At 43.6% G+C, this 24,404-nt stretch overlaps 1 protein-coding gene across 2 annotated transcripts in view; it reads right to left on the bottom strand.

Moving 5' to 3' along the window:
- UPK1B (uroplakin 1B) overlaps positions 1-24,404 on the bottom strand; it is a 42,179-nt gene that overhangs the window by 4,861 nt on the left and 12,914 nt on the right. The window contains exons 4-8 of one of the 2 annotated variants that reach the window (XM_045502131.1): positions 21,952-22,026; positions 20,885-21,007; positions 18,593-18,772; positions 11,778-11,861; positions 7,746-7,845 (exon numbers count right to left, since the gene is read on the bottom strand). In XM_045502131.1, coding sequence (XP_045358087.1) covers positions 7,795-7,845; positions 11,778-11,861; positions 18,593-18,772; positions 20,885-21,007; positions 21,952-22,026 — 513 coding nt within the window. In that variant the 3' untranslated portion in view covers positions 7,746-7,794. Of the gene's footprint in view, positions 1-6,924; positions 7,846-11,777; positions 11,862-18,592; positions 18,773-20,884; positions 21,008-21,951; positions 22,027-24,404 lie in introns of those variants that run through there. The other variant, XM_045502130.1, reaches the window with a different exon arrangement.

The raw sequence follows: 24,404 nt of genomic DNA, 5'->3' as shown, positions 1-24,404 counted from the left end.
GCAGGCCCATGGCAGCTGCCTCTGCATCTCCTCTCCTGGGCCTATCATGCCTTTGTTCTCTTCATCCTCTTGTGCCTGCTCCTTCCCCACCATCAGCACTGGGTGCAGCAGGACTGGCCTCTGGGGCGCACCTGGTTGGTTATAGGATAGGAGGGGTGGAGGCCAGGGCTTGGGAAGCCTTTGATAAGGAAGGTGGGGCCAGGGCACTGACTTGGGCAGCAGCAGTGATTTGGGAGAGAAGCCACCAATACCGCTGAGCTTCCTGGGGTAGGGGGGCAGGGATGTGCAAGGATTATCTAAGGAAGGTAATAGGAAATGGGTTCTGGGTCAGAACAGAAATAATATTTTGTTTGCATGAGTGAATGGGCACATAAATAAGGTAGATGTGGATGTTCTTAAGCAAGCATTAATGCAACCGTGCCCCAGGGTCTCTCCATCCATCCTTATTATATGACACTTTAATCGTTAAACTTTAACATGAACGAGTGCTAGCCAGTAAGTGTAAATAATGTCCTTCCCAAACAGGGAGAGGGAGGGAATAGGAGGGTTTGGGGCTCCCAAGAAAGGCAGCAGTCACCTCCCAAGTGGGGAATGAGAATTTGAAAGGAAGATACATTTTATAGATAGGACAGGTTTACCTAGGGCTGGCCTGCTTTACGTCTAACTTAGTAGGGACAAGTAAAAGCTGTGGTTTTTCTCCATTTAGCAAAGAAAATAATGGTGGTTTTCATGTTCCTATTCTCTCTCTTTTCTGCAGAATCTTTAGCATGCTGCCCCACATTCTCTTAATTATAATCATATGCAGACTGCCCTGTTGTAATTGCCAAAAGCCCATGCCAGGGATCCCCACTTTGGAGGCTGTGGGTCCCAGGTCATGGTTGGGAGGGTAAAGGAAGAGAATAATATGTGCAAGGAATTTGAGGATCCATATTTGAGAATTCAGTTTTTTATTAAATAGCAACAGAATATAGCCACTACAATGGAAATTCTGTGTTTTCAATGATGAGTAGGCATCTGCATTTTTTTTTAATGTTAGAAACCACTGTACCATGCCTATTACTCTTCAGATCATTCTTGCAACCAATATAATGCACCAGTCGTTGAAATGACTCATTGTGAAACCTCTCAAGGTGGAACAGAATTTTTTAAGACCTCGGGGCATCTGGCTGGCTCAGTTGGTTAAGTGTCGGTCGGACTCTGGCTCAGGTCACGATCTCAGTTTGAGCCCTGCATTGAGCTCTGCACTGACTGTGCCCTGACAGTGCAGAGCCTGCTTCAGATTCTCCAGCTCCCTCTCTCTCTGCTCCTCCCCTGCTCACTCTCTCTCTCTCTCTCTCAAAAATAAACATTAAAAAAAAAAGACCTCTATTTCTCTACCATGCCACTTCACCTGCACTGGGGTGTGACACCTGCCTGCTCATGGCTGCCATCCACCTCCTCTCCACAGCTGGGCAGAGGAGTTCAGCCTCAAAGGAACCAAGTTTCCCCAATACCTGCCCTGTATGTTCTCATTGTCAACTGCAACAAAGAGGCCAAGGTTTTTGAGCTTTGTAGATCTGCCTACCGTAATTGCTAAGGATTATAGGAGTGCAGTCTATTTGGACATCACAAATACTTGGAAGAGTGTGCTCCTTTAAAAGTTTGGGTTTGTTTTTTTCTCACTTCCACTTCCACTCAGTTTTACGATTCTTTATGCTCTTGTGATGTTTTTACGCACACTTTATTGATCCTGTTGACTCTTGAGATAAGTAGGGTAGATGAGGAAGTAGAGGTTCTGAACAGATGGGGGACTTGCCAGAAATGGCACAGCTAGTAAATGGCAGAGTCAGGGCACACACTCAGGTGTCCTGACTTCAAGACCACATTGCCTTCATCTTGGCTTCTCTCATTTTTTAATTTTTGGAGGGGGGCTGGCTTCTCTCATTTTCTTTTCCTTTTTTTAATAGACTGGGCACAGGTGAGCAAGAGCAGAGAGAGAAAGAATCCCATGGGGGGCAGAGAGAGAGACAAGTGGGGCTCACCAGAAGCAGGGCTCGAGCTCACGAACTGGGAGATCATGACCTGAGCCGAAGTCAGATGCTTAGCTGCCTGAGCCACCCAGGTACCCGGCTTCTCTCATTTTCAAAGGTAGTTCTCCTGTGTATATATCTTTGTCCTATTTCCCAGAGAAGTTTGGTATCTTCTGTGATCTAAAAAGTATGTTTCATTCTCATCTGGTCTCTGAGCTTTTTTCCTGACTCCCTCCCTGGTTTTTCTGCCCTTAGCCCCCTCACTTCCACTCAAACCTCAATTGGACAGGTTTCTCGAGGGGTCCCAGATGCTCTGTGGATGGACTCTTAGGAGAGATGAAAGATATTTTCTGCTAGACTCAAAACCTCTACTTTCTCCAATTTTTGTATATACACAGTTCTTCTCAAAAGCCATTAACGTGTCCTACAAGATGGAACATATTCAGGTATATTTCATAAGTACTTTTTTGCCAATCACATTCCAAATTTTAAATGTATTCCTTAGTACCTTATTTAAGCTATTGCCACCATCACTGGTTTTAAGTACACTGAAGACCATCTTATACCTGCTAAGAGGCCCTCAGAGGTCTGAAAGGTGTTCACAGAGGACTGGCTGAGAGGGTCTCACTCTCAGGGAGCTTGACTGTACCAGCAAAGGGTCCGTTGTTCCATTGATGACTGTTGAAAACTCAAAATCAAACCTCGTGTGTGTGTGTGTGTGTGTGTGTGTGTGTGTGTGTGTGTGTGTGTAATTTTGGTCCTTGGAAGAGAAGTTGGTGAAGGGTGGGTCATAATAATAATTGAATGCTTGCTCTGTATTGGCCAAGTTACCTGTGTGATTTTATTTATTTTTTTTTAATTTTATCTTGCCAGTAGCCCTGTAGCTATGTATGTACTGCAAAGAAAAAAACAGATTCAAGTTAAGTAGCTTAACCGAAGTTGGTAAGAGGAGGAGATAAGTCACTTGAATCCATTCTTCTTGACCCCAGTATCTTATGTTCCCCCACCCTGAATATCACATTGTCAGGAGATTATGAAATTTCTCTGTGATGGCAGCAAGGGCAGAGATCTCATCTGTAGCTAGGGTTCTAGAAATAACATACAGTACATGAGATGTATCCATTAAAATGCCTTATCTGGACTACCCCAGTACATTCTTCCACCACAGAGTAGGAATTTTGCTAAAAAGCTATTACTCATTGCTATTGTTTCAGGGCCAGTAAATTTGGACTGTGTATTTGATTATCAAGCTTACCATAATAAATTGAAGCAACATGACATTAGTTGGCATGTTCCCAGGGATTATGGGCCAAGCAGAGTACTTCAGACCAGATTTATGGTATAACTTCCTATTGGCATCTCTTACAGCCTGTTACCATTCTAATGCACTTGACATATCTTAGTCCTCTCAGTCTCCTTTGGGGAGAGACCTGTTTTCCTGAAACAGGTTCCAAGAGGCTGAGTAAATTGCCAAAGTCATGCAGAGCTGGGATTTGGAGCCAGATATTTGACTCCAGAGTTTGTGTTCTTAACCACTTCATGGTAACAAACCAACAAATATGCCAAGAAAGGAAAGAGGGATGGACAGTTATTTGGAGTGGCTACGCCCTTCAGAGACCCCCAGGAACACTTTTGCAGTAAATAAGTTGGGATTATGACTTCCAGTGAGGGAGAACACGCCATAAGGAATCATGAGGTGTCTTAGAAAAAGGAAGTTTGAACCTATTATGGCGTTTGGGTTTTGTTGGGGCATTTGGGGAGGGCCCGAGCAAGCAGGGTGTGCTCTACGTTTGGACATGGTCAGAAAGCGGGGGCAATTTTATAAGCGTGTCTACATTTTATTCATAGGGACTAGCAGGAGAATAGAGCTGTAATTGGTAAACTCATAGCAGTCACTTATTTTAGCCAAATTGGGTGTGTTTGGTATTTTGCAGGTGGCCCAGTGACCTTGTACTTGTGCTTGGACAAAATGATGAAGTGGACTTGCTTTGCCTCATTTTATGTGAACTTATCTGAAGTTGGTGTTCTGTGAGATTGTTTACATCTGATAGGATTGTTTATAGGTATGAGTGCAGGCCAGTTTCTGACTGTTGGGCTGCTCTTGTTTTCTTTTTCAGCAGGAACCCAGGGTAGAGGCCATTAGAAAGTAGGGCATGATGGCAAGCTTTCTCTAACCCCAGGATTTGGTTATTTGTCTCCGTCAAAGGTAGGGGCGTGTGTGTGTGTGTGTGTGTGTGTGTGTGTGTGTGTGTTGGGCGTTGGTTGGGGATTGTGGGGAGGGTTGCTTGGATAAGGGTCTGGGAACTATGCATTTCTCAGCAATGCTGCCTTTTTCCAAGATGTTTGTGGATCTTCTCATCAGATGGGATCATTCAAGCCTTATGATAAAAATGTCACACATGAGGGGCGCCTGGGTGGCGCAGTCGGTTAAGCGTCCGACTTCAGCCAGGTCACGATCTCGCGGTCCGGGAGTTCGAGCCCCGCGTCGGGCTCTGAGCTGATAGCTCAGAGCCTGGAGCCTGTTTCCGATTCTGTGTCTCCCTCTCTCTCTGCCCCTCCCCTGTTCCTGCTCTGTCTCTCTCTGTCCCAAAAATAAATAAACGTTGAAAAAAAAAATTAAAAAAAAAAAAATGTCACACATGAAAGCAAACTCAGTAGCTTACAACTAGTCTTCTCTGGCTTTTTTTTTTTTTTTCTGGGTTTCTTTTTTGATGGAGTCTCAAGTATAGAAGGTGATAAGGATCTGGGTGTGGTGAAGCAGAAAAGACAAAAGGAAGGAAATATTCGATTCTGAAGGAGAAAGACAATTGGTCATTCAGTAGAGATAAGAAACCAGCTCAGTTTCCAGTTTCTCAGCCACAACCCTGCTCCTCAGTGGGCTGGGTGGGGGCGTAGGGTGGAGCTTTGAGAGGAGATTGGATTTTCGAATTCACGTGACCACTATTCTTTCTCTTCTTTACGGGTAGCCAGGAAGTATCTGATGTGCTGCTTAGAATTGGAGCAGTTTCTGTGTATTCCAGCTCATGTAGGAAAAATAGTTACAGGGCTAACAAACCTGAGCAGTGGGCTTTATAACATTCTGTGTACAGCAGCGTGCCAGGAGCCCGGGTGACGCCCTGGGAGGAATCGGCGAACCAAGAGAGCGCGATGACCCATCTGCCATTGCCGCCAAGTGAAACCTACCCCAGAGTTAGCCTGACCCATTTTTGGTGTTAGGTAGTAATTGCTCTTTGGTACCTGATAAGCGGGCCCATGGACTGTTGGAGAAGTGGGAATTTCTCAAGATGGTTTGTCTGGGTGGGTCTTGAGCACAGCAGCCTGCCAGCTCCCCAGATCTGGGCGCTCCTACTCTCCCTGGTCTGGTGAGGCTGGACCTGGGCCTCACCCCGGGGCCTGAATGGTGGTGTGAGTCCCACTAACAGTCCCAGAAGCCAGAAGGAAGTGAGGAAGGCTGGGCTTCCAGGGAAGGTAGAGAAAGGTGGAGGCCCAAACTAGGCAGAGTGGAAACTGCCCCGAGGTTAAACTGAAGACCCCTGGGGCACAAAGCACAGCCCCAAGTGGCTGGACTTCTCCAGTGCACAGAAGTCTCCAGGTCTGGGATTCTCTCAGCTGAAGGGTATGTCCTACCCGAGTGTTAGCGGCCTGGATGTAGTGGTACCTGAGTTCGGGGCCTTATTTGGTTTTTGGAGGAACGAAGTCTGTCCACATTTACAGTGGAATTTGCACCTTCTCTGAAGATGAGGCTGAGGCTCCAGGTAGAAGGCTAGCTGGAGAGATGACAAGGGGCACTTACTAACTGAAGGCCTGTTCTCTTTCTAGTTAATTCTTGGTAGAGAAGGCAGGAGGTAAGATTTAGAGAGCAGCAGGTGGGCCATCTTGCCCCACAACAGCTCTTTCCTGTTCCCACAGCTGCCTTGGATTTTTACCAACTAGAAATCATTTTCAGTTATCAATGAAAAATCCACATAGAAGATTAAGGGAGTGGGAACTAGCTGTCATTCACTCCTTAGTATGAATTAGTCTGTACAAAGCTTTCCCTTAACCTAGCTGAGATCAAATCACAAGAAGAATGAAATTTTGTAGGTAGATTTTTGGAGCATGAAGCCCTAGAGGGAAAGTCAGGAGTGGTTTGGGGCAGAATTTGCTCAGTCAGCAGAGAGTGTGAGGGCACTGGAAAACCTGGTTAGCACTAGAAGCAAAAGGCATCAGAACACATGAGAGAGGCATTTCAAAACTTTGCCCAGAGTGAGGTCCTTCCCTCTCTTTCTTCTAAAAGACCATGGAGAGAATCTCAGCCAAATACAGGTGTCATTTATCCTGACATCCCAAGCACTCTCCTGGAGATATAAGGTGAGGCAGGGGAGGGCAAGCCAGTTGGGCATCAGGACATGAGCCTTTGGTCCCCTATCCTGGGAATTAAGGATCAGGCTGTCACCCCAGTTTTACCAGCAGGTGCATGGCGAAGGCACTCCTCTCCCCACCCCCCCAACCCCCTCATCCCAGGGCTCAGCCCAACTCACCAGAACCTGGCAGGGCATGAGATCAGGGCACTCTGTGAGTCATCTGCGAGTAAGACCATGAAGGAAACATACATTTCCTTCCTAGGGGACACAGTTCAGCAGTTGGAAGTTTGAGATGCTTCCTTTGTAGAAGAAAAGGATTGAAGAGCTGGAGCTCCATCACTGCTATTGGGCTAAGTGCAGCAGGAGTGAAAAGTGAAAGTAAATTTAGAAGTTCCAACCATTTAACTGCACAGCAGGGTTACAGAGTATCCAGCAGGAAACCTCACCCTATTGCATTTTCCATCTCCTACACTTTAATTCCCATGAGCCTAAAAGGCTCTGGGTTGGACCACTCATTTTGTTATACTTGTATATGACCAATTATGCCACTGGTAAACACAAAACAAGGTGAACATAATTAAAAGCCTTCTTTATTTATAAGACTAGACAAACAAATATTGAATTATAAGAATTTCTTTCAGGACCACAAATAGAAACAGTTCAGAAGAGGAATATTTTGACAGTAACAGAAATCACTATAAATCATGTAGCTAATAGCCAGCCTGCTTCTCTCTTGTTTGAAAGGTGTTTCAAAAGTTGACATGGGTGAATATGTGACAAGCCCCTTCTTTGTCCCCAAAAGTCCATATACTTTTCATGGGAGAACTGAGCTTAATACACAACATATCACTCTGCTGTGTCTGAGAGGAAGTTTCAACCACTATTAACTCAAGGTTGGATATTGTCCTGGAGAATAAAGGTGTCCTAAGTTGGCATTAAGGGAATCACATAGTCTGCATAGATGGGAGACACCATAAGAACAAAGGCCAAAGACACCAAAGGCCAACTTTTCCTTAGTTCTCCCACCTGTGCAAAGTTGACTTGAATAAAAGCCTTTGGAAGTCTCTTTTAGAAAGCAGTGAGAAATATTTGCCTTCCAAATACAGACTTGGGCTTACTGCGATATCACAGGTTCCTGTGGATGTCTTTATCCCCCCAAATTAAACATAAACAGGGGTGGAAGTAGTTACCATCTTTCTAAAGTCTCCTTTTCCTACCATGTATAAAAATGTCGCAGAACCCCAGACCAAGCTGAAAACACTAGTGAGAATTTTGAGAGGCTGAGAGCTCAGAGGAACACCACACCAACTGACTTGGTAATTTGAGTAAGAATGCACACATCCCCTCAGGGCTCAGATGTGAGATATATACTGGGAAAGCAAGCTTGCAGCACGCGGTCCAGAGTCGCTGGAGGAAGGTGGTATAAGGGTGACACTTCATTCTTAATATTCGATTCTGCTCCAGTAGAACATGGTGCCCAGGAGAACCCAAAACTAGAATAGAAAGGCCAAAAAATAAATAAGGAATTGTTTTAGAAACATCTCATACTTGGGGGGAAAAGGATGTCAGGTTCACTTAGGCTTAGATGATGCTGAATTTTTAAGAGTAATCTCACCTTAAGAAACCTCATGGGGCAGGGACACCAGGGTGGCTCAGTCTGCTAAGCGACCGGCTCTTGATTTTGGCTCAGCTCATGATCTAACAGTTCTTGAGATCGCGTTGGCAGCATGGAGCCTGCTTGGGATTCTCTCTTTCCCTCTCTGTCTGCCCCTCCCCTGCTTGCATTCTCTCTCTCTCTTAGTAAGTAAGTAAATAAACTAAAAACAAACAAACAAACAACACCTCATGGGGCAGAGGTAACTATCCTGCCACTCAGACACACCTTCCCCGTTTCCCACCTCCCTGTCCCAAACTGCACCCAGACTTGCCGTCTTCTGGGATTGCTCCTCTCACCTCTGTGCTAAACTAGCGCCCCTGGGGAAATCCTTTCTTCTTCCCATCAGGGCTAATGACCCTCCAGTGGCTTCCTATTTCTCATATGTACCATTTGGAGGTACAATTTTCTTACCTTCTACTATTGAACCTCTCCTCCCACAGGACTCCCTCCTTTCCCAAAAATGCTTATGACCTGGTACGGCTGCCCCTGCAGAATGCCACAGAACTCAAGGCATTTGACTCAGGCAAGGGGCTGGAATATCTGGGTTCTTCTGCAGCTCTGCTCCTCCCTCCCTACATCTGGAAAGTAGAGATAGTACCATCTTCTTCACCTACCCTCCAAGTTAGAAGATGGAATGAGATTATAAAATGAGGTCATCAGACTACCAATGTCTGATGTTTATTGACTATGTTCTACACATCAGACACTGTCCTGAGTGCTACACATATAACTCCACTGAGTGCTTCCAGAACCCGGTGAAGAGACTGAGAGAGTGAGGAACTTAACCAAGGAGACTGGCTACCTACCTAGCTATTATTCTAGGGATTTAATGCTTAAAGCATTGGATATGACACCTTGTCCATAGCAGGTCCTCACTACACTTGGTTTCCTTCCCTTCCCTCTTTTGAATTTCATTCAGGGGGGCTTCCTAGATTCAGAGTCCATTTGAGGCTTGTGGAAATGTCAACGGTTTGGGAGGTGGGAGGGAGGGGAGGGTGGGTGATGGGTATTGAGGAGGGCACCTTTTGGGATGAGCACTGGGTGTTGTATGGAAACCAATTTGACAATAAATTTCATATGTTAAAAAAAAAAAAAAGAAATGTCAAGGGTTTTAACTGGTCTGGAGTTTTAAGGTCCTTGAGAGCCTTTAAACATTATCCCACAGTTCCTGCTAGCATGGCTGAATAGGAACTTCACTGTTACAGTTTTTCATTCATTCAACAAAGTATCAAGCACATGCCATGTGCTCTGCTAAGCACTGGGGATACAGAATGCTGCTGGTTCCCAGGCTTTTGGCGAAGACAAATCCATTGTAGTAGAGTGACCATTACATGACAGAGGTGTGTGCAGAGTGTTGTGGGAGTTCCCGAGGGTGGGTGAGGGACCACCGATGACTTCTCAGAGGAAATGATTTTCCCTTCCTGCCTGCCTCACTCAGCTTCTCACCCCAAAACCAGCATTTCCTAAAGTGTGGTGCATAACCACCCAAGGGACCCTTGTGGGTGTCCATGAGGTCAAGACCTTTTGCATAACAATGTTAAGACTTTTTTTTTTTTTTTGCCCTTTTTACTGTTTTCACATTTGTACTGATGATGCAAAACAATGGAAAGTAAAACTGCTGGCATCTTAGCAGGATTTAAGGTAGAGGCACTAAACCGTGTTAGTAGTCAGTGTATTCTTCACTGCTGTGTACTTGCAGTAAAAAAAAAAAAAAAAAAAAAAAAAAAAAAAAAAAAAAGGCAGACTTAAGAGATTTAGAGTTTTAGAATTTTAAGATTGTTTTTGGTGAAGCAGTAAGAATTCCTAATTTTATTAAGTGTTCACCTTTGAATATACATCTTTTTTAATATTCTTGAAACAAAGTATGCACAAAGCAGTTTGTTGCATAGTGAAACCTGATGGTTGTCTGAAGGCAAAGCACTCGTGTAATTGAGTTGTATGCTAAACCAGCCATTTTTTCATGCAACATGACTTTTACTTGAAAAAATGACTAATAGACAAGCTACAGTTATTCAGATTGGATGTTTGGCAGACATTTTCTCAAAATTTTACAAAGTGAGTCTGTCACTTTGAGGAAAACAACTGACAATACTTGTTGCCAGTGATAAATTTGGGCACTCAAGCAAAACTCAGGAAACTTGTTTCTGTCATGATGGGCCCATAGCACCCCCATGCTTAAGGTCCTTTCCAATATGGCAATAACAATGAATGTGATTTATTGATATTGCATAGAGAATTCAGCCTACATTTGGAAGATCAGCATAACACAGTGAACCAATATTTTCCCAAATAACCGATGCATGTTGTTAATAGAATCACCAACGGGTAAATGACGTATGCAAATTTCAAGACAAACTGATGTAACCTATTTTAATATAACGGTCTGAAAAGTTTGTTGACATAATTTTAGAATCCACATTGCAACTAATGTTTAAAAACTACTAGTTGTCAAGCTTTGTGTAATATCAAAGAATATGCACAATTACGTTTAGATAAGGCTATCAAAACATTCTTGGTTTTTCACTACCTATCAGTGTGCGGATGGATTTTCTTAAAATCCTTCAACCTAAGCAATATACTATTACAGAGGAAGTGAAGAAGCAAATATGAGAACCCAGCTGTCTTCTATTAAAACCAGACACCGAAGAGACTTTTAAAAATGTAAAACAATGCTACTTTTCTCATCGTTTTTGTGTTAGAAAATAGGCACTTTTTTCACAAAAATATATTGTTAACAGTAACATGTAATCAGTTTATTATTGTTACTTTAAATGAATTAATAAGTATTTTTTTTTTAATTTTTTTTTTTCAACGTTTATTTATTTTTGGGACAGAGTGAGACAGAGCATGAACGGGGGAGGGGCAGAGAGAGAGGGAGACACAGAATCGGAAACAGGCTCCAGGCTCTGAGCCATCAGCCCAGAGCCTGACGCGGGGCTCGAACTCACAGACCGCGAGATCGTGACCTGGCTGAAGTCGGACGCTTAACCGACTGCGCCACCCAGGTGCCCCAATAAGTATTTTTTAAAATTCTGCGTTAATTTCTAATAGCGTAACTGTAAATAGATATAGCCCCCATAAATAAAAGCTTGCTGGAGTCCTCAGTAATTTTTGAGAGTGTGAAGGGGTTCTGAAACCAAAAGTTTAGAACTTCTTCCTGAATGCAATGAGTGGCTCTAAATCCTGACAGCAAATTAGAATTATGTGGAAAAAAAAATCTTTTTTTTTTTTTTTAAATGCCTGGGTCCTGCCCCTAGATCCACTGAATCAGAATCTCAGAGTTTGGGGCTCATGCATAGTTTCTTTTCCCCGAGCTCTCCCAGGAAGTTTTAATGCGCAGCCAGGGCTGAGAACCACTGCCCTACCTTTCTGTTGCATGAACATCAGATAAAGTAGATGAGGTGAGCCTGGAGGAGGCAGCTCTTTGGAAGGAGCAAACGCAGATCAGTGCTGGGCAGGAGCCATCTAGGGAGCTGACAGTGTTTGGTATTTAACTATAATGAATTCATGAGATCTAGAGAGCCGGAAGGGCAGGCAAATGCTTCCCCATCAGCCTGAAGAAGGATGTGGCTAGTAGGGCACATCTCTTCCCTGGTAGGGGATGTGAACACCCACTTGCCAGGGGAATGCATTGTCCTTGGTCTGGTGCCAGCAGCTTCCTGACTAGCCCTCAGGTCCAAGGTTTTGTTTCCAGACTGTCTAGTGTGGCTGGATTAACCAGGGGTTAATCTCAAGTCCTCTCCTTAACTTGCGCAGGGAAATACTCACAGTCCAGCAGAGAATGGCAAATCCAAACCAGGCAACCCCCCAGGCATGTCTGTTCATTGGTCCAGAGATGAGTTCGTAGCAGCCCTGGAGGGGCAGGTGATCCCACATGGGTGTGAGAGGAACCAGAGAGAAAGATATAAGAGATGGGGGAAAAGCAGATATCTATTTGTATCAATACTCTTCCAAAGTCTAATTTAACATAACCAGGCTATTTCAACATCCCCGTGGACATCTAGGTATTAACAGGTTTCTGCCGAGGGGATAGAAATAATTCTGTTCAACAGCTACTCTACATCACATTATTTTGTGTCTTTATCACTCAGTCTAACAAAGGTGCTGCTATTTTAGTCTGACTTTTTTTTTTTTTATTGAATACACGGACACTGTCAAGTATTCTTTTTTTAAAAAACTGTAGTATTAAGTACAATACAAAGTATTCTTAATAAAATTTGAGTATTTTTCTCTCCTAAATTGGTGAGTTGTTTTGAGGGGACGATTACTTTTTGATTTGCTTATTCTTTTTTTTTTTTTTTTGAAGTTTTATTTTTTTTTCAGAGAGAGAGAGAGTGCACAAGCAGGGGATGGGCAGAGAAAGACAGAGAGAGGAGAGAGAGAATCCCAAGCAGTTCTGCACTGCCAGCACAGAGCCCAACACAGGGCTCGAACTCCTGAAACCACAAGATCATGACCAGAGCCAAAACCAAGAGTCAGATGCCCAACTAAGCCACCCAGGTGCCCGTGATTATTTATTCTTTTTTTTTTTTAATGTTTTTATTTATTTTTGAGACAGAGAGAGACAGAGCATGAGCAGGGAGGGGCAGAGAGAGAGGGAGACACAGAATCTTAAGCAGGTTCCAGGCTCTGAGCTGTCAGCACAGAGCCCGACGCGGGGCTCGTACTCACAGACTGTGAGATCATGACCTGAGCCAAAGTCGGACGCTTAACTGACTGAGCCACCCAGGCACCCCTGTTTATTCTTAAAGAAAACTTCTATGAAAATCAGAGTTGTTTTTTTTTTAACCATTAAAAAAAGTCCTGTTTCATGCTTTCATTTGACACTATGTTTCAACATATCTTTATTGGATTCTAGTGAGGGCTTGAAAAGCCATGTGTGCGTGCAAATGATTCATTTTTTATTAATCAAATCATTCATTCATGCATGCCATAATCCAGAAAGTTTGTATATTTGGCACACTCTGTTCCAGTCACCATGTGAAGTTGCAGGAGTAATACACACACACGGGGCTAGGGCTGACCTCTGAGCGACCCATGCTAAAGCCCTGGGAGAAGTCTAGGAAATGCAATCACCAGATGATTCTGTGGACTTTCATGTCCAGAGGGAAATGTTCTCCAAAGGCTGACCTTGAAGTTTAGGCCCTGCCCAGTGACTATAGGTGACCATTTAAGGTTCCATCTTTTCGGACCCTGCTCCAGTCCCTTGTTAACCCACTTACGCACCCTGCCTTTGCTAAGTACCTCTATTTTCTCCATTTACTCTTCTCTATATTACAGACGTCTCCATTCAACTACATGCTCAAGTAAAAAAATTGAATTATCTTTAACTGTTCTTCTCTTATCCAACATCAAATACGCAGGCAAAACCTTTTGGGTCTACTTTATCTTATTTTATTTTTTTTAAGATTTTATTTTATTTTTTTTTTTTTTTAATTTTTTTTTTCAACGTTTATTTATTTTTGAGACAGAGAGAGACAGAGCATGAACGGGGGAGGGGCAGAGAGAGAGGGAGACACAGAATCGGAAACAGGCTCCAGGCTCTGAGCCATCAGCCCAGAGCCCGACGCGGGGCTCGAACTCACGGACCGCGAGATCGCGACCTGGCTGAAGTCGGACGCTTAACCGACTGCGCCACCCAGGCGCCCCTAAGATTTTATTTTTAAGCAATCTCTACACCCAACATGGGGCTCAAACCTACAACCCTGAGATCAAGAGTGGCATACTCTTCCAACTGAGCCAGCCTGGGTCTACTTTTAAAATATATCTCAGGGACACCTGGGTGGCTCAGTCAGTTAAGTGTCTGACTCTTTGCCTCGGGTCATGATCTCACGATTTGTGGGTGTGAGCCCCGTGTTGGGCTTTGCACTGGAAGCATGGAGTCTGCTTGGGATTCTCTCTCTCTCTCTCTCTCTCTCTCTTCCTCTCTCTCTGCCCCTCCCCCACTGGTTTCCCCCCTCTCAAAATACATAATACATAAACTTTAAAAACTATATCTCAAATTCAAACACTTACTAACTCCTGCTACCACTTTGGTCCACTATGGTCTCACACCAGAATTACTACAATGGCCTCTTAATTGGTCTCCCTGAGGCCTGAGCCTACTGTTGGCATCCTACTTACCTTTATATAGTACCAGAGGGATGCTTATAAAACATAAATCAGATAACTTCAAATCCCTGCTCAAAAGAAATGGCTCTCCACCACCCTCAAAATGAAATTCTGAGTCCTCGCAATGGCCTGCGGGATATTCTCTGATGCGGCTCTGCCTCTATGACCCCAGCTTCCTCTACCAGAAGCTGTTTCCCTGCAAAGCTAATGAGCTTAAGCTCCAGGGCTGCTTACTTGCAAGACCATTTCAAGGCCCTGCACCTAATTTTGTATGCGTATTTTTAGTTTTTTTTTTCCTAAGGGGGATCCTTCCCTGCAGATTCAAGCCCTACAAATTCTAGATCATCTTTGCCTTCTACTCCTCCACTCATTCTGGCCTTGCCATGCTGATGTCCTTGGTGTTCCTCTAAAAAGCTAACAGGGGTGCCTGGGTGTATCAGTAGGTTAAGCCTCTGACTTCAGTTCACGTCATGATCTCACAGTTATGGGTTTGAGCCCTGTGTCGGGCTCTGTGCTGACACCTCAGAGCCTGGAGCCTGCTTCAGATTCTGTGTCTCTCCTTCTCTCTCTGCCACTCCACTGTTTGTGCTTGCTCTCTCTCTCTCTTTCCAAAATGAATAAACTAAAAAAAATTTAAAAAGCTAAGAATGCTCCCACTTCAGAGCCTTTGCACTTGCTGCTTCTTTTCCTTAGAACTCTCTTCCCCAATCTTCTTTGAGTCAGGGTCTCATTTCCTCACTTAATTCAGAACTCTATGCAGATACTATCTCAACAAAGCCTTTCTTGACCACCATAGAGAAAAAAAACCCTATCATTCCTTATATACCTACCCTGCTTTATTTCTGTCTATGGCATTTATTACTACCTGGAACGTATCATGTATTTACTTGGTAACTTGTTTGGTGCCTCTCTCCCATACCACGGTGCAAGCTCTGGAGGGCAGGGATCTTATTGTGCTCATTGTTGAATCTCTAGAACCCAGCACAAGTGCCTGGCACAAAATAGGCACCCAATAAACATTGATAGAATGAATGGAACATGATACGAAGAGATGATTATGACAGTATCATTGGTGACACAATAGTTCACAAACACTCCTGTATCCATTACTCACTGATCCTCCTGACAATCCTGGGAGGGGGGGTCATTTGTCCTAACATGTACAAAAGCCCACTTATGTCAGGTGCCAGGCACTGGGCTGGACATTCAGCAGTGACAAGACAGACATGGGTATTGTTCTCATGGAACTCACAGACAAAAGCCCCAGGTTTTTCACCTCTTCTTATTTAGTGCCTTTTCATGATGCCTTTTTATCATTGTAGTGGTGCTTACTTTGGTCTTCCTTAGTTCTGTGATAATGTTCTTGAGGTATAGTGATTAGATAGCACATAGCATTTCTAGGGCAGTTGGAGCATGAGTAAGAATACATATACCTGCATCTTACATGCTATATGAAATTCTGGTTTATTTATTTTTTTTTAAGTTTATTTTGAGAGAGAGAGAGAGAGAGAGGGAAGAAAGAGACAGAGAGGGAGAGAGAAGAAGGGCAGAAAGAGAATCCCAAGCAGGCTCTGTGCTGTCATCGCAGAGTGCAACATGGGGTTCAAACTCACGAACCGCGAGATCATGACCTGAGCTGAGATCAAGAGTCAGACACTGAACCGACTGAGCCCCCCAGGCGCCCTGGTTGATTTCTATTATCACCACACTTATGATGACATCCCTAATTTTGTTAGCCTTCATTTATGCAGATTTTGAAAAGCCACAATATGGATATGAAAAAGAGTCATTTATCTCTTCAACCACCCACCCATCAAACATTCCCCAATGCCTGCATTGTGCCAGGCAGCCTGTGGGGTACTGGAGACACAGAATGGAGTAATGCATGGTCCTCAAGGGGACTCAGAAAAAAGGAGCCTTGTGAAAAAATACTTACGATATGTCAACTGCAATGACAGAAGTATAGTGTATGAAGTACTGGGTGACATATTTTGCTTTGTGGAAAGGGATTGCTATAGGAGAATTAGCAGGACTTATAACGTGGAAAGAATTGTGGTGTGTGGGAATCTGGAGGACCAGGAGGGGGAGAAGTGGAAAGGATTAGAAGATAAGAACTATGTCGAGAGTGAAGAATGAGTGAGATTGAGAAAGTAGGAGCACAGGGAGTTAGAGACAGAAGGAAGTTAGAGACGGGGACAGAGAGAAGAATTTCAGGTCCAGGAATTTGGCAGGAGGGTAGGGTTGCGTGATGATGAGTTTGTAGCTGTGGTGCAGCTGGTGGGTGGGTAAGGAGATGGAAATGTTAAGGACAGGTGAGGCCAAGGAACCGAAAGGGAGAATGTGAGAAGGGTTGTCAAAACTTGAGTGAAGGTCCCTCCCTACTAGAAAATCACATGTCCTAGGGAGATAAACTGATTATCTGAGGGCAAATACCCCTTTCTGTCTCTCTCACAGAGATGATATAATTTCTATGCAATTACAGTCCAATCAAGATATGTTTGTGAGGGTCAGTGCCAAGGTTGAAATATGGAAAGCATTTTATTACTCCTGAGAGTGATAATTATATTGCATATTGTGATTATAAGGAATAAATTGAATCTTTAGAGCAGTCTGAATGTACCTGATTAAAATGACACTGAAACAATGCTGCTGAAAAGCTAAATAAGGGTTGCTTTGAAGGATTCTGTAAAATAATCTACATCACCCCCACGTCCTTTTCTGGATTAATGCATCCAATCCCAGTCCAGGCACCCTTCCAGATGTGGGATGATGATCAGCTGTACAGTGTCCTTCATTCTGAACGTGCACGTTGCATTATTTACTGCCAGACTAAGGAGTCTGACATTTCTCAAATTATATAACAAACTGGCACACAACCAACTTTCCTCAAAATGGTAACTCGCAAAGCAGTATAAACCTTTCAGAGGCTGGCTACAATGATACGAGGATTCGCGTTGGGCTATTTGGGAATATTTCCAAATTCTTTCTTGGCTTACAGGCTAGGCTCTGGAACCAGACTGCTGGGGTATTAATCCTGATTCAACCATTTACTAGCTGAGTGACCTTGGGCTAGGTACTTCTTATATCTCTACATCTTAGTTCCTCATCCCTAAAGTAAGACTCATAATGGTGCCTACTTTTTTTAAACGTTTTTATTTCTTTTTGAGAGACAGAGAGAGAGTGTGCATGTGCGAGAGTGAGAAGGGGAGGGGCAGAGAGAGAGAGGGAGACACAGAATCCAAAGCAGGCTGCAGGCTCTGAGCTGTCAGCACAGAGCCTGATGTGGGGCTCGAACCCATGGACTGTAACATCACGACCTGAGCCAAAGTCAGGCGCTCAATGAACTGAGCCACCCAGGTGCCCCCTACCTTTGACCTTTAAATGAGTTAATATACATATGGTACTTGGAACAGTGTCTGGCTTTAGTAAGTACTCAATAAATGTTAGTTTTCAGGATCGTTATATCATTCTCATCAGGCTGGAAACACTTACTCAAAAACCATCTGTAACCAAATCACCAATCTAATATTTTATTAAGACTATCCTAGGGGAACCTAGGTGGCTTAGTTGGTTAAGCCACTGACTCTTGATTTTGGCTTAGGTCATGATCTCATGGTTCATGAGATTGAGCCCCATGTTGGGCTTCAAGCTGACAGGGTGGAGCCTGCTTGGGATTCTCTCTCTCTCTCTCTCTCTCTCTCTCTCTCTCTCTCTCTTCCCCTCCCCCACTCACATGCTAGCTTTCTCTCTCTCTCTCAAAATAAAAAAATAAACATGAAGAAAAGTATTATCCTATATTATCACTGAATAAGGAATGTGGTTATATAATTACTGCATTTACCATCAGCAATTGCCATTGCTTTGGTAATTAGCAAAGCATTCTCTCTTTATACACCCCTTCCAATTTACATTTTGCAAAAATGGAGCAAATCTTTTGCTTAATGTAAATAGTTTTTGAAATACCAGTTCTAGGGGTCCCTTGGTGGCTCAGTTGATTAAGCATTTGACTTCGGCTCAGGTCATGATCTCTTGGTTCATGGGTTTGAGCCCTGCCTTGGGCTCTATGCTAACAGCTCAGAGCTGGGAGCCTGATTCAGATTCTGTGTCTCCCTCTCTCTTGTCCCTCCTCTGCTCATGCTCTCTCTCACTCTCTCTTTCTCTCTCTCTCAAAAATAAACGTTAAAAAAAATTGAAACAACAATTCTATACATTGTGCAAATAGTTTGCGTTTAAAAAAGTTGGACTTTGTTATTGCAATTCTCATGTTCTGTCAATTCTTTTAATATGTAGATTTTCCCAGATCACCCTGCTAATCTTAGCATCCATATTTTACTACCAGAGAAGGATATAGTTGACAAAAGGTTTAGGAAAAAGGATGCGGAATTCTTTATGAGGACTATTACCTACAGTTAAGCAGTATTTCCCTCATGAAGAGCAGGAAACCTGGCCGGTCTGGGGTGGCGAGGACTCACCTGCTTGTGGTAGTAACCAGGTACTCCTAGCTTGCAGGCCTCCAGGTTGAGAGGTTTTTTAAGACTGTCCATCACACAGCACTGACGAGGCCAAGGATAGTCGGCATCATTATTCTCGGTCCGGAAGGCAGACGTATATTTCTGCCAGTCTGATGGACCATTTACACCACAGCAATTGTCCTGTCAGTGGAAGAGAGATACAAAATTCTCTTTCATGGTCCTTGCTAGAGCCACCAATGTAGCAACTGAGATTTTATGGAGAAAGAAGATACAGAAAGTATACCATATCTTGCGTTTACTAAAATTCCCCAAACAGGGGCGCCTGGGTGGCTCAGTCGGTTGAGCATCTGACTTCAGCTCAGGTCACGATCTCATGGTCTGTGAGTTCGAACCCCGTGTTGGGCTCTGTGCCAATAGCTCAGAGCCTGGAGCCTGTTTCGGATTCTGTGTCTCTCCCTCTCTCTCTGACCCTCCCCCGTTCATGCTCTGTCTCTCTCTGTCTCAAAAAAATAAATAAATGTTAAAAAAAAAATTAAGAGAAAAACAAAATAAAAATAAAATAAAATTCCCCAAACAAGAGCTGAGGGTATTAATAACTTACGTTTTAGAGGTTGGAAAATACTTCAACATTTGTTACTTTACTAGCTATTGATGAGCTCCATGGCCTTTGATGAGTTCAACTCCCTATGCCTCATTTTCTTTAACTGTAAAACATGGCCTAGTTTCCTTAACACAGCCCATGGTCCTTAGAGTTTCAGTGAGGATTAGTTAATGCACCTAATCTGTTTTGTACAATGCCTGGTCCATAGTAAACCCTTGCTAAATGTTAATTATTATTAATATGAATATCTTGATACAGCAATGTGAGAGAGCTATAATTATTCTCACGACATATGAGCAAGTCAAAAATCAGAAAATTAAAACTTCTAGTGGTGAAGAAATTAGGAATAATTCTTATTTTACATTTCTATATTTTTAACATTTTCTAAAGTAATTATGTATGACTTTAATAATGGGAGAAAAAAATAACCAAAACCTGGTGGCACACAGCTATGTCTCTACATAGGAAACGAAGATCAGTGAACACTTAGCTAATGTCCTCACAATCTGGATAGAGTTGAGGTTCAGGGATGAAACATACTTCACATCATTTCCCTTCCTTTTTCCAAATTCTGTTCAAATGTTTCAAGGGGAGGAACTTAAAACTACAGGCCCGTCTCAACGTTTAGAATAAATACTTCGCAACAAACTTGATGATAAATCAGCTGTCTTTAAAGCATGTCCTATTTTGCTACTGGATTATGGAAAATCTCTCACCAAGGGAAATAAGTATCCTGCATTTTGACCTGAGACTTTTGGGGGAAGAATGGTTAAGTTTGAGCCAGGATTATTTTAGACTGGGTTTTTAAAAGTTGGTAAGAAGGTTTTTCAAAATATGTGGGCATTCCCATTTCCATTCAAAGGGCTTAGTTCTTGTTAAAAGAGTGGAAAAAGTACGTGACCTATGGTCAGAAGAGTGATAGAAAGTAAAAAAAGTGGCCAATGAATTGGAGGTTCTAATGGGGTAAAAAGAATTATTGGACTAGGAATATTCAGATAAATGAAGGAAATGATAGAAGATAGAGGGTAAAGAGACATTAAAGAAGGCACAGAGGCTATATGGGAGTTTGCTGATGATGTACTGTGAGCAGGTAGAGGGGAGGGGAGAGAGGGGGCAGTGTGAGAGTTGGGTCAGATTCGGGTTTATGTAGGGATAAAAGTTTACAAAGGCAGTAGGGGTGATTATGGATATTCTGAAAGACTTGGATTTTTGATGATATTTAAGATAAACTTGCATATAAGGTATGATGGCCAGTTAGGGAAGAGTGGGCATTCAAATCAATTCATACCCCATGGTCCTTAGGAGGACTAGCCCATAGGTACTAAATAAGCAAAATAGGGAATGATTGCCACTTGAGTTCACTGGGTGTGGAGGAAGCAAACTTTTTCTTTTCATGTAAGTGATGCCTGAGTTCTAAGAGGCAGCATGTGCCTCTAGATTTCTTAACAATGTCATTATCCCTAAATAGAAGTTAATCAACATCATGGATTGAGAATAAAATAGAGATCTTGGGGTCCCACTGAGTGATGTGCACACAAGAGGCATAGATGAGAGGAATAAATGAATTTGCCTATGTCCAGTCTCTTTTTGAAGGAAACCGCCTAGAGACTGTGGTCCCCACACTTTGACTTCACTTCCAACCACATCTTCACAGCTGGATACTGGAGTCTCCCCAAGACTGCAGGCATTACCTGGAGCATGAGTCTGTCCCAGGTCTTGGTGACTCCATTGTTTTTCCATTGGTCGTCATTGTTTGGAGGGCTATTATTTTGGTACCTCTCCAGCATCTGCTTCAGGAAGAGGTTGGGCGTGAACTATGGTAGGAGGAGGCAACACAAGAAGAAGAGTTAGCACACTCATCCCCAAGGAAGCAAAATGATTTGCTCTGCCTGTTGCTGGGGGCACTGAACGTTATCTTCTGGAGTAAAACTGCCGGAGTAAAACTGTGCTCAGAGGCACCAAGAAGGGTGGTGTATGCGGGAGGTTGCTCTGCATGTCTGAAGTCCTTATGAGGGGGAATTTAAAGTCTACCATCCTCAAAGAAATACCAGCGAGACTAGGGCAAGGGGCAGGCATCGTAGGGTGGCTTGAACTGGGAAATAGAGAAAAGGAGAGATGAGGGATGCTGAATTGAGAGGAAGTCTTAGATGCTGTGGATTATTGCCCATCCTGTTGGAGGGCTAGAGGCTACTGCAGTGTGGGGAAGAGCACAACAGTACAAGCTTGGGTCCTGGAGTCGCTCTGCCTGGACTCAGGATTCTTCTCCTTCCCTTACCAGTTGTGTAACCTTGGACAAGTTACTTCACCTTTTTAAGTCTCATTTTTTTTTTTTAATCTATAAAATGACCACAGTGATACTACCTACTTCATAGAGTTCTTATGAGGATTAAGTAGTTATATATTTAAATTTTTTTAATGTTTATTTTTGAGACAGAGACAGAGTGAGAGCCGGGGAGGGGCAGAGAGAGAGGAAGACACAGAATCCAAAGCAGGCTCCAGGCTCCGAGCTGTCAGCACAGAGCCCGACATGGGGCTGGAACTCACACACCCGTGAGATCATGACCTTGAGGCAAAGTCGGATGCTTAACCGACTGAGCCACCCAGGTGCCCCAAGTAGTTATGTATTTAATATTAGTGCACATATTGGAGTGCCTGGTACAGTGTAAGGGCTTAATACATGTCAGCTCTTATATTGTTATGATGATAACAGTGATTCGTGTGATCATTTTTGCTCTGTGCTTTTTGTGATTGTACTCACAAAGTCTCGTTGTGTTGCTGCTGTGATACAAGATGCCACTTCAAAGCCATATACTATAAACATCAGAATGAAATACTGGAAGGGAAACAAATTAAAAAAAAGAATTACATGTATCTCCAAAGAGAGAATTAAAAAAAAATTGTTATATTCTTTCAGCATATTCATCAAAGTGTAACCATCTAATCAATAATTAAATTATTCAACAAACCTTCATTGATCAGCTGCTTGGAGCAAGTCTGGATGCTAGGTGCTAGGTGCTAATCAGCTCAATTCTCTCCTTATCCCCAGACAACAAATGGCTATTGAATACAGAGCTTTCTCAGTCCAGTATATCCTATATTTCTACTTTAACTGAGAAAAACAAATACAAGACAATGAACTGGGGTGTGCGTGCGTGCGTGTGTTCAATGGCTGGCAAAAGAGTTTTGGTGGATCGGACACTATATACAGCTTCAAAAATCCCCTCATTAAGATAAATTTTCTTTACGGTTTACTGGAAATTTAGAATTACAAAGGTCAGAAAAAGACCGGATCGTGTTTAATATCCATTGTCCCTCCTGACAAGGGTCCTGAGAGGAGCAGGCAGCCTCCAGGTACACAGCTCTTCACCGGCATTCTTCTCTCAAGCCCCACCCTTCCAGTTATGGGCCAGGCGAGTGGAACAGACCTTGCTGTGTGGTGTTGCTCTCATGTGTGTGTGTCCACACTCACATGCATGCATGCACGTGTTCACGTGATGCCTCCCCACCATGCAGCCCCTGTTTGTGACTGGAAAATATCTGAACAGCAAGTTGCCTCTGAATCAGGGATGGGAACTATTTGTGAGGGTCTGTCTTTGCTTTCCTCAGCCTTGCACATTCACTGTTGGTCCCCTGCTGCAGTGTCCATGGGGGAGGGCAAGGAAAACGGTCCTCTCTCCCTGGGCAGGGGCAGCTGGGCAGCTCTCTGAGCAGGACCCTCTGCTGCCCTAATTACTCAGCTTGGATAAAGGCTCTGGCTGGAGCAGGAGCACCTTCAGAGGCCTCAGAACATTTGCTGCCTTGTTCTTTGTCAGAGCTTTGTGTTATGGGTGCCTGGCTGGCTCAGTCCATAGAGCATGTGACTCTTGATCTCGGGGTTGTGAGTTTGAGCCCCACCTTGAGTGTAGAAATTACTTAAAAGTAAAATCTCTGAACAAAAAAAAAGAGCTTGATGACTCTTCTTGGAGAGGCTCAGAAACCCCTTAGAGACACTCCAGACAGGAGGCCCAGGGTTCAGGTGTTTTCTCCGTCAGCCCCTTGGAAGGGGCACTGCTCCTTTTCTCTGCAGGGCACGGTGAACAATGTTTCCTTCTGGCTGTGCCAGGAATACATGGAGGGCCCAAAGTGAGACCAGGATGCAGGTGAAGCTGGTCTCTGAGGACACCTGCCCCTCCTCTCCCTTTCCCTGCATTGTTGTCCCCACCCAAAAAAGTGGGTGCTTTTGCCCTGGAACTTAACTCATACTAAAGGAATCAGAGAATGTAAAAGTTCTGCATTCCCTGGGTGCCAGGACAATGTTTAGATCACAGGAAAAGTAAACCAACAAGCACTTTAAGTTGCTCGGCTTGTTCCATAAAGATGTAACTCAGGTCCTTCAGCATTTGGGTAGGAGAGTTATTTCAGGGTGGGGAGTGGGGGTGGGACCCCATCACAGTGTGAGAAACCATTGACCTGAGCATGGGGGCAGAAAATAGAGGTCTAGACCCAATACCAAGGGTTCTTAGCTCAGCTGGTTGCAAATTTGCTTCCATCTACAAAGGGAGGGCATGACTGTCTGTGGCTTGGGGCAGAAGCTTCTCTGTGGGTGCACAATGTTAGTGCCTCCACAGGCAGATGGAGCTGAAGCCGAACTCTCTAGTGCTGTGCATCAAGGTTTCCTAGGGGCCCTGAAAAGCAGAGTGAATGTATAATGTAGGAAATGCAGGTCATTATACAAAATCATCAGCCTTGGGCTCAAAAATGTCTGAAAAAGCTCATGCTTTCTCTTAAAAATTCATGCATATTTTGTAGTTTATATCCTAAAATATCACTGATTAATATTAAAATAATACTTTAAACTACTGGTTGTCAAGAGAAAAACTCTAGTTATCAAATTCTCACTCTGTCTCTGCTTTGGCCTATGTAGCTCCTGGCTGAACCCACTGGCTGCAGCTGGTTGGAGAAGCACAGATCTGGAAAATACTCAACAGGGTCACCATCAGGTTTCTCTCCTTTGGGTTCTCGGTACTGGAATCTTCTGGACTTGCAATAGTGGAGGGCATCTTTGCCCCCAAAATGGTCAAGCTTCGCTGCAGGGAGAGTGTTTCCTCCTTCTCTCCCCTTACCTGTCTCTCTTTGCTCCCACTAAGCCCACTAAGAGCCAAATCACTATGCTCAGGGAAGAAGAAAAGAATCCATCGAAATTGGCCCAGGAGGCAACCGTAGAGTTTTAAG

The sequence above is a fragment of the Leopardus geoffroyi genome, chromosome C2, assembly GCF_018350155.1.
Source record: "Leopardus geoffroyi isolate Oge1 chromosome C2, O.geoffroyi_Oge1_pat1.0, whole genome shotgun sequence".
In the NCBI taxonomy this organism is placed as follows: domain Eukaryota; kingdom Metazoa; phylum Chordata; class Mammalia; order Carnivora; family Felidae; genus Leopardus; species Leopardus geoffroyi.
The sequence above is the reverse complement of the archived record's forward strand: the minus strand, read 5'-3'. Positions and strand labels throughout refer to the sequence as shown.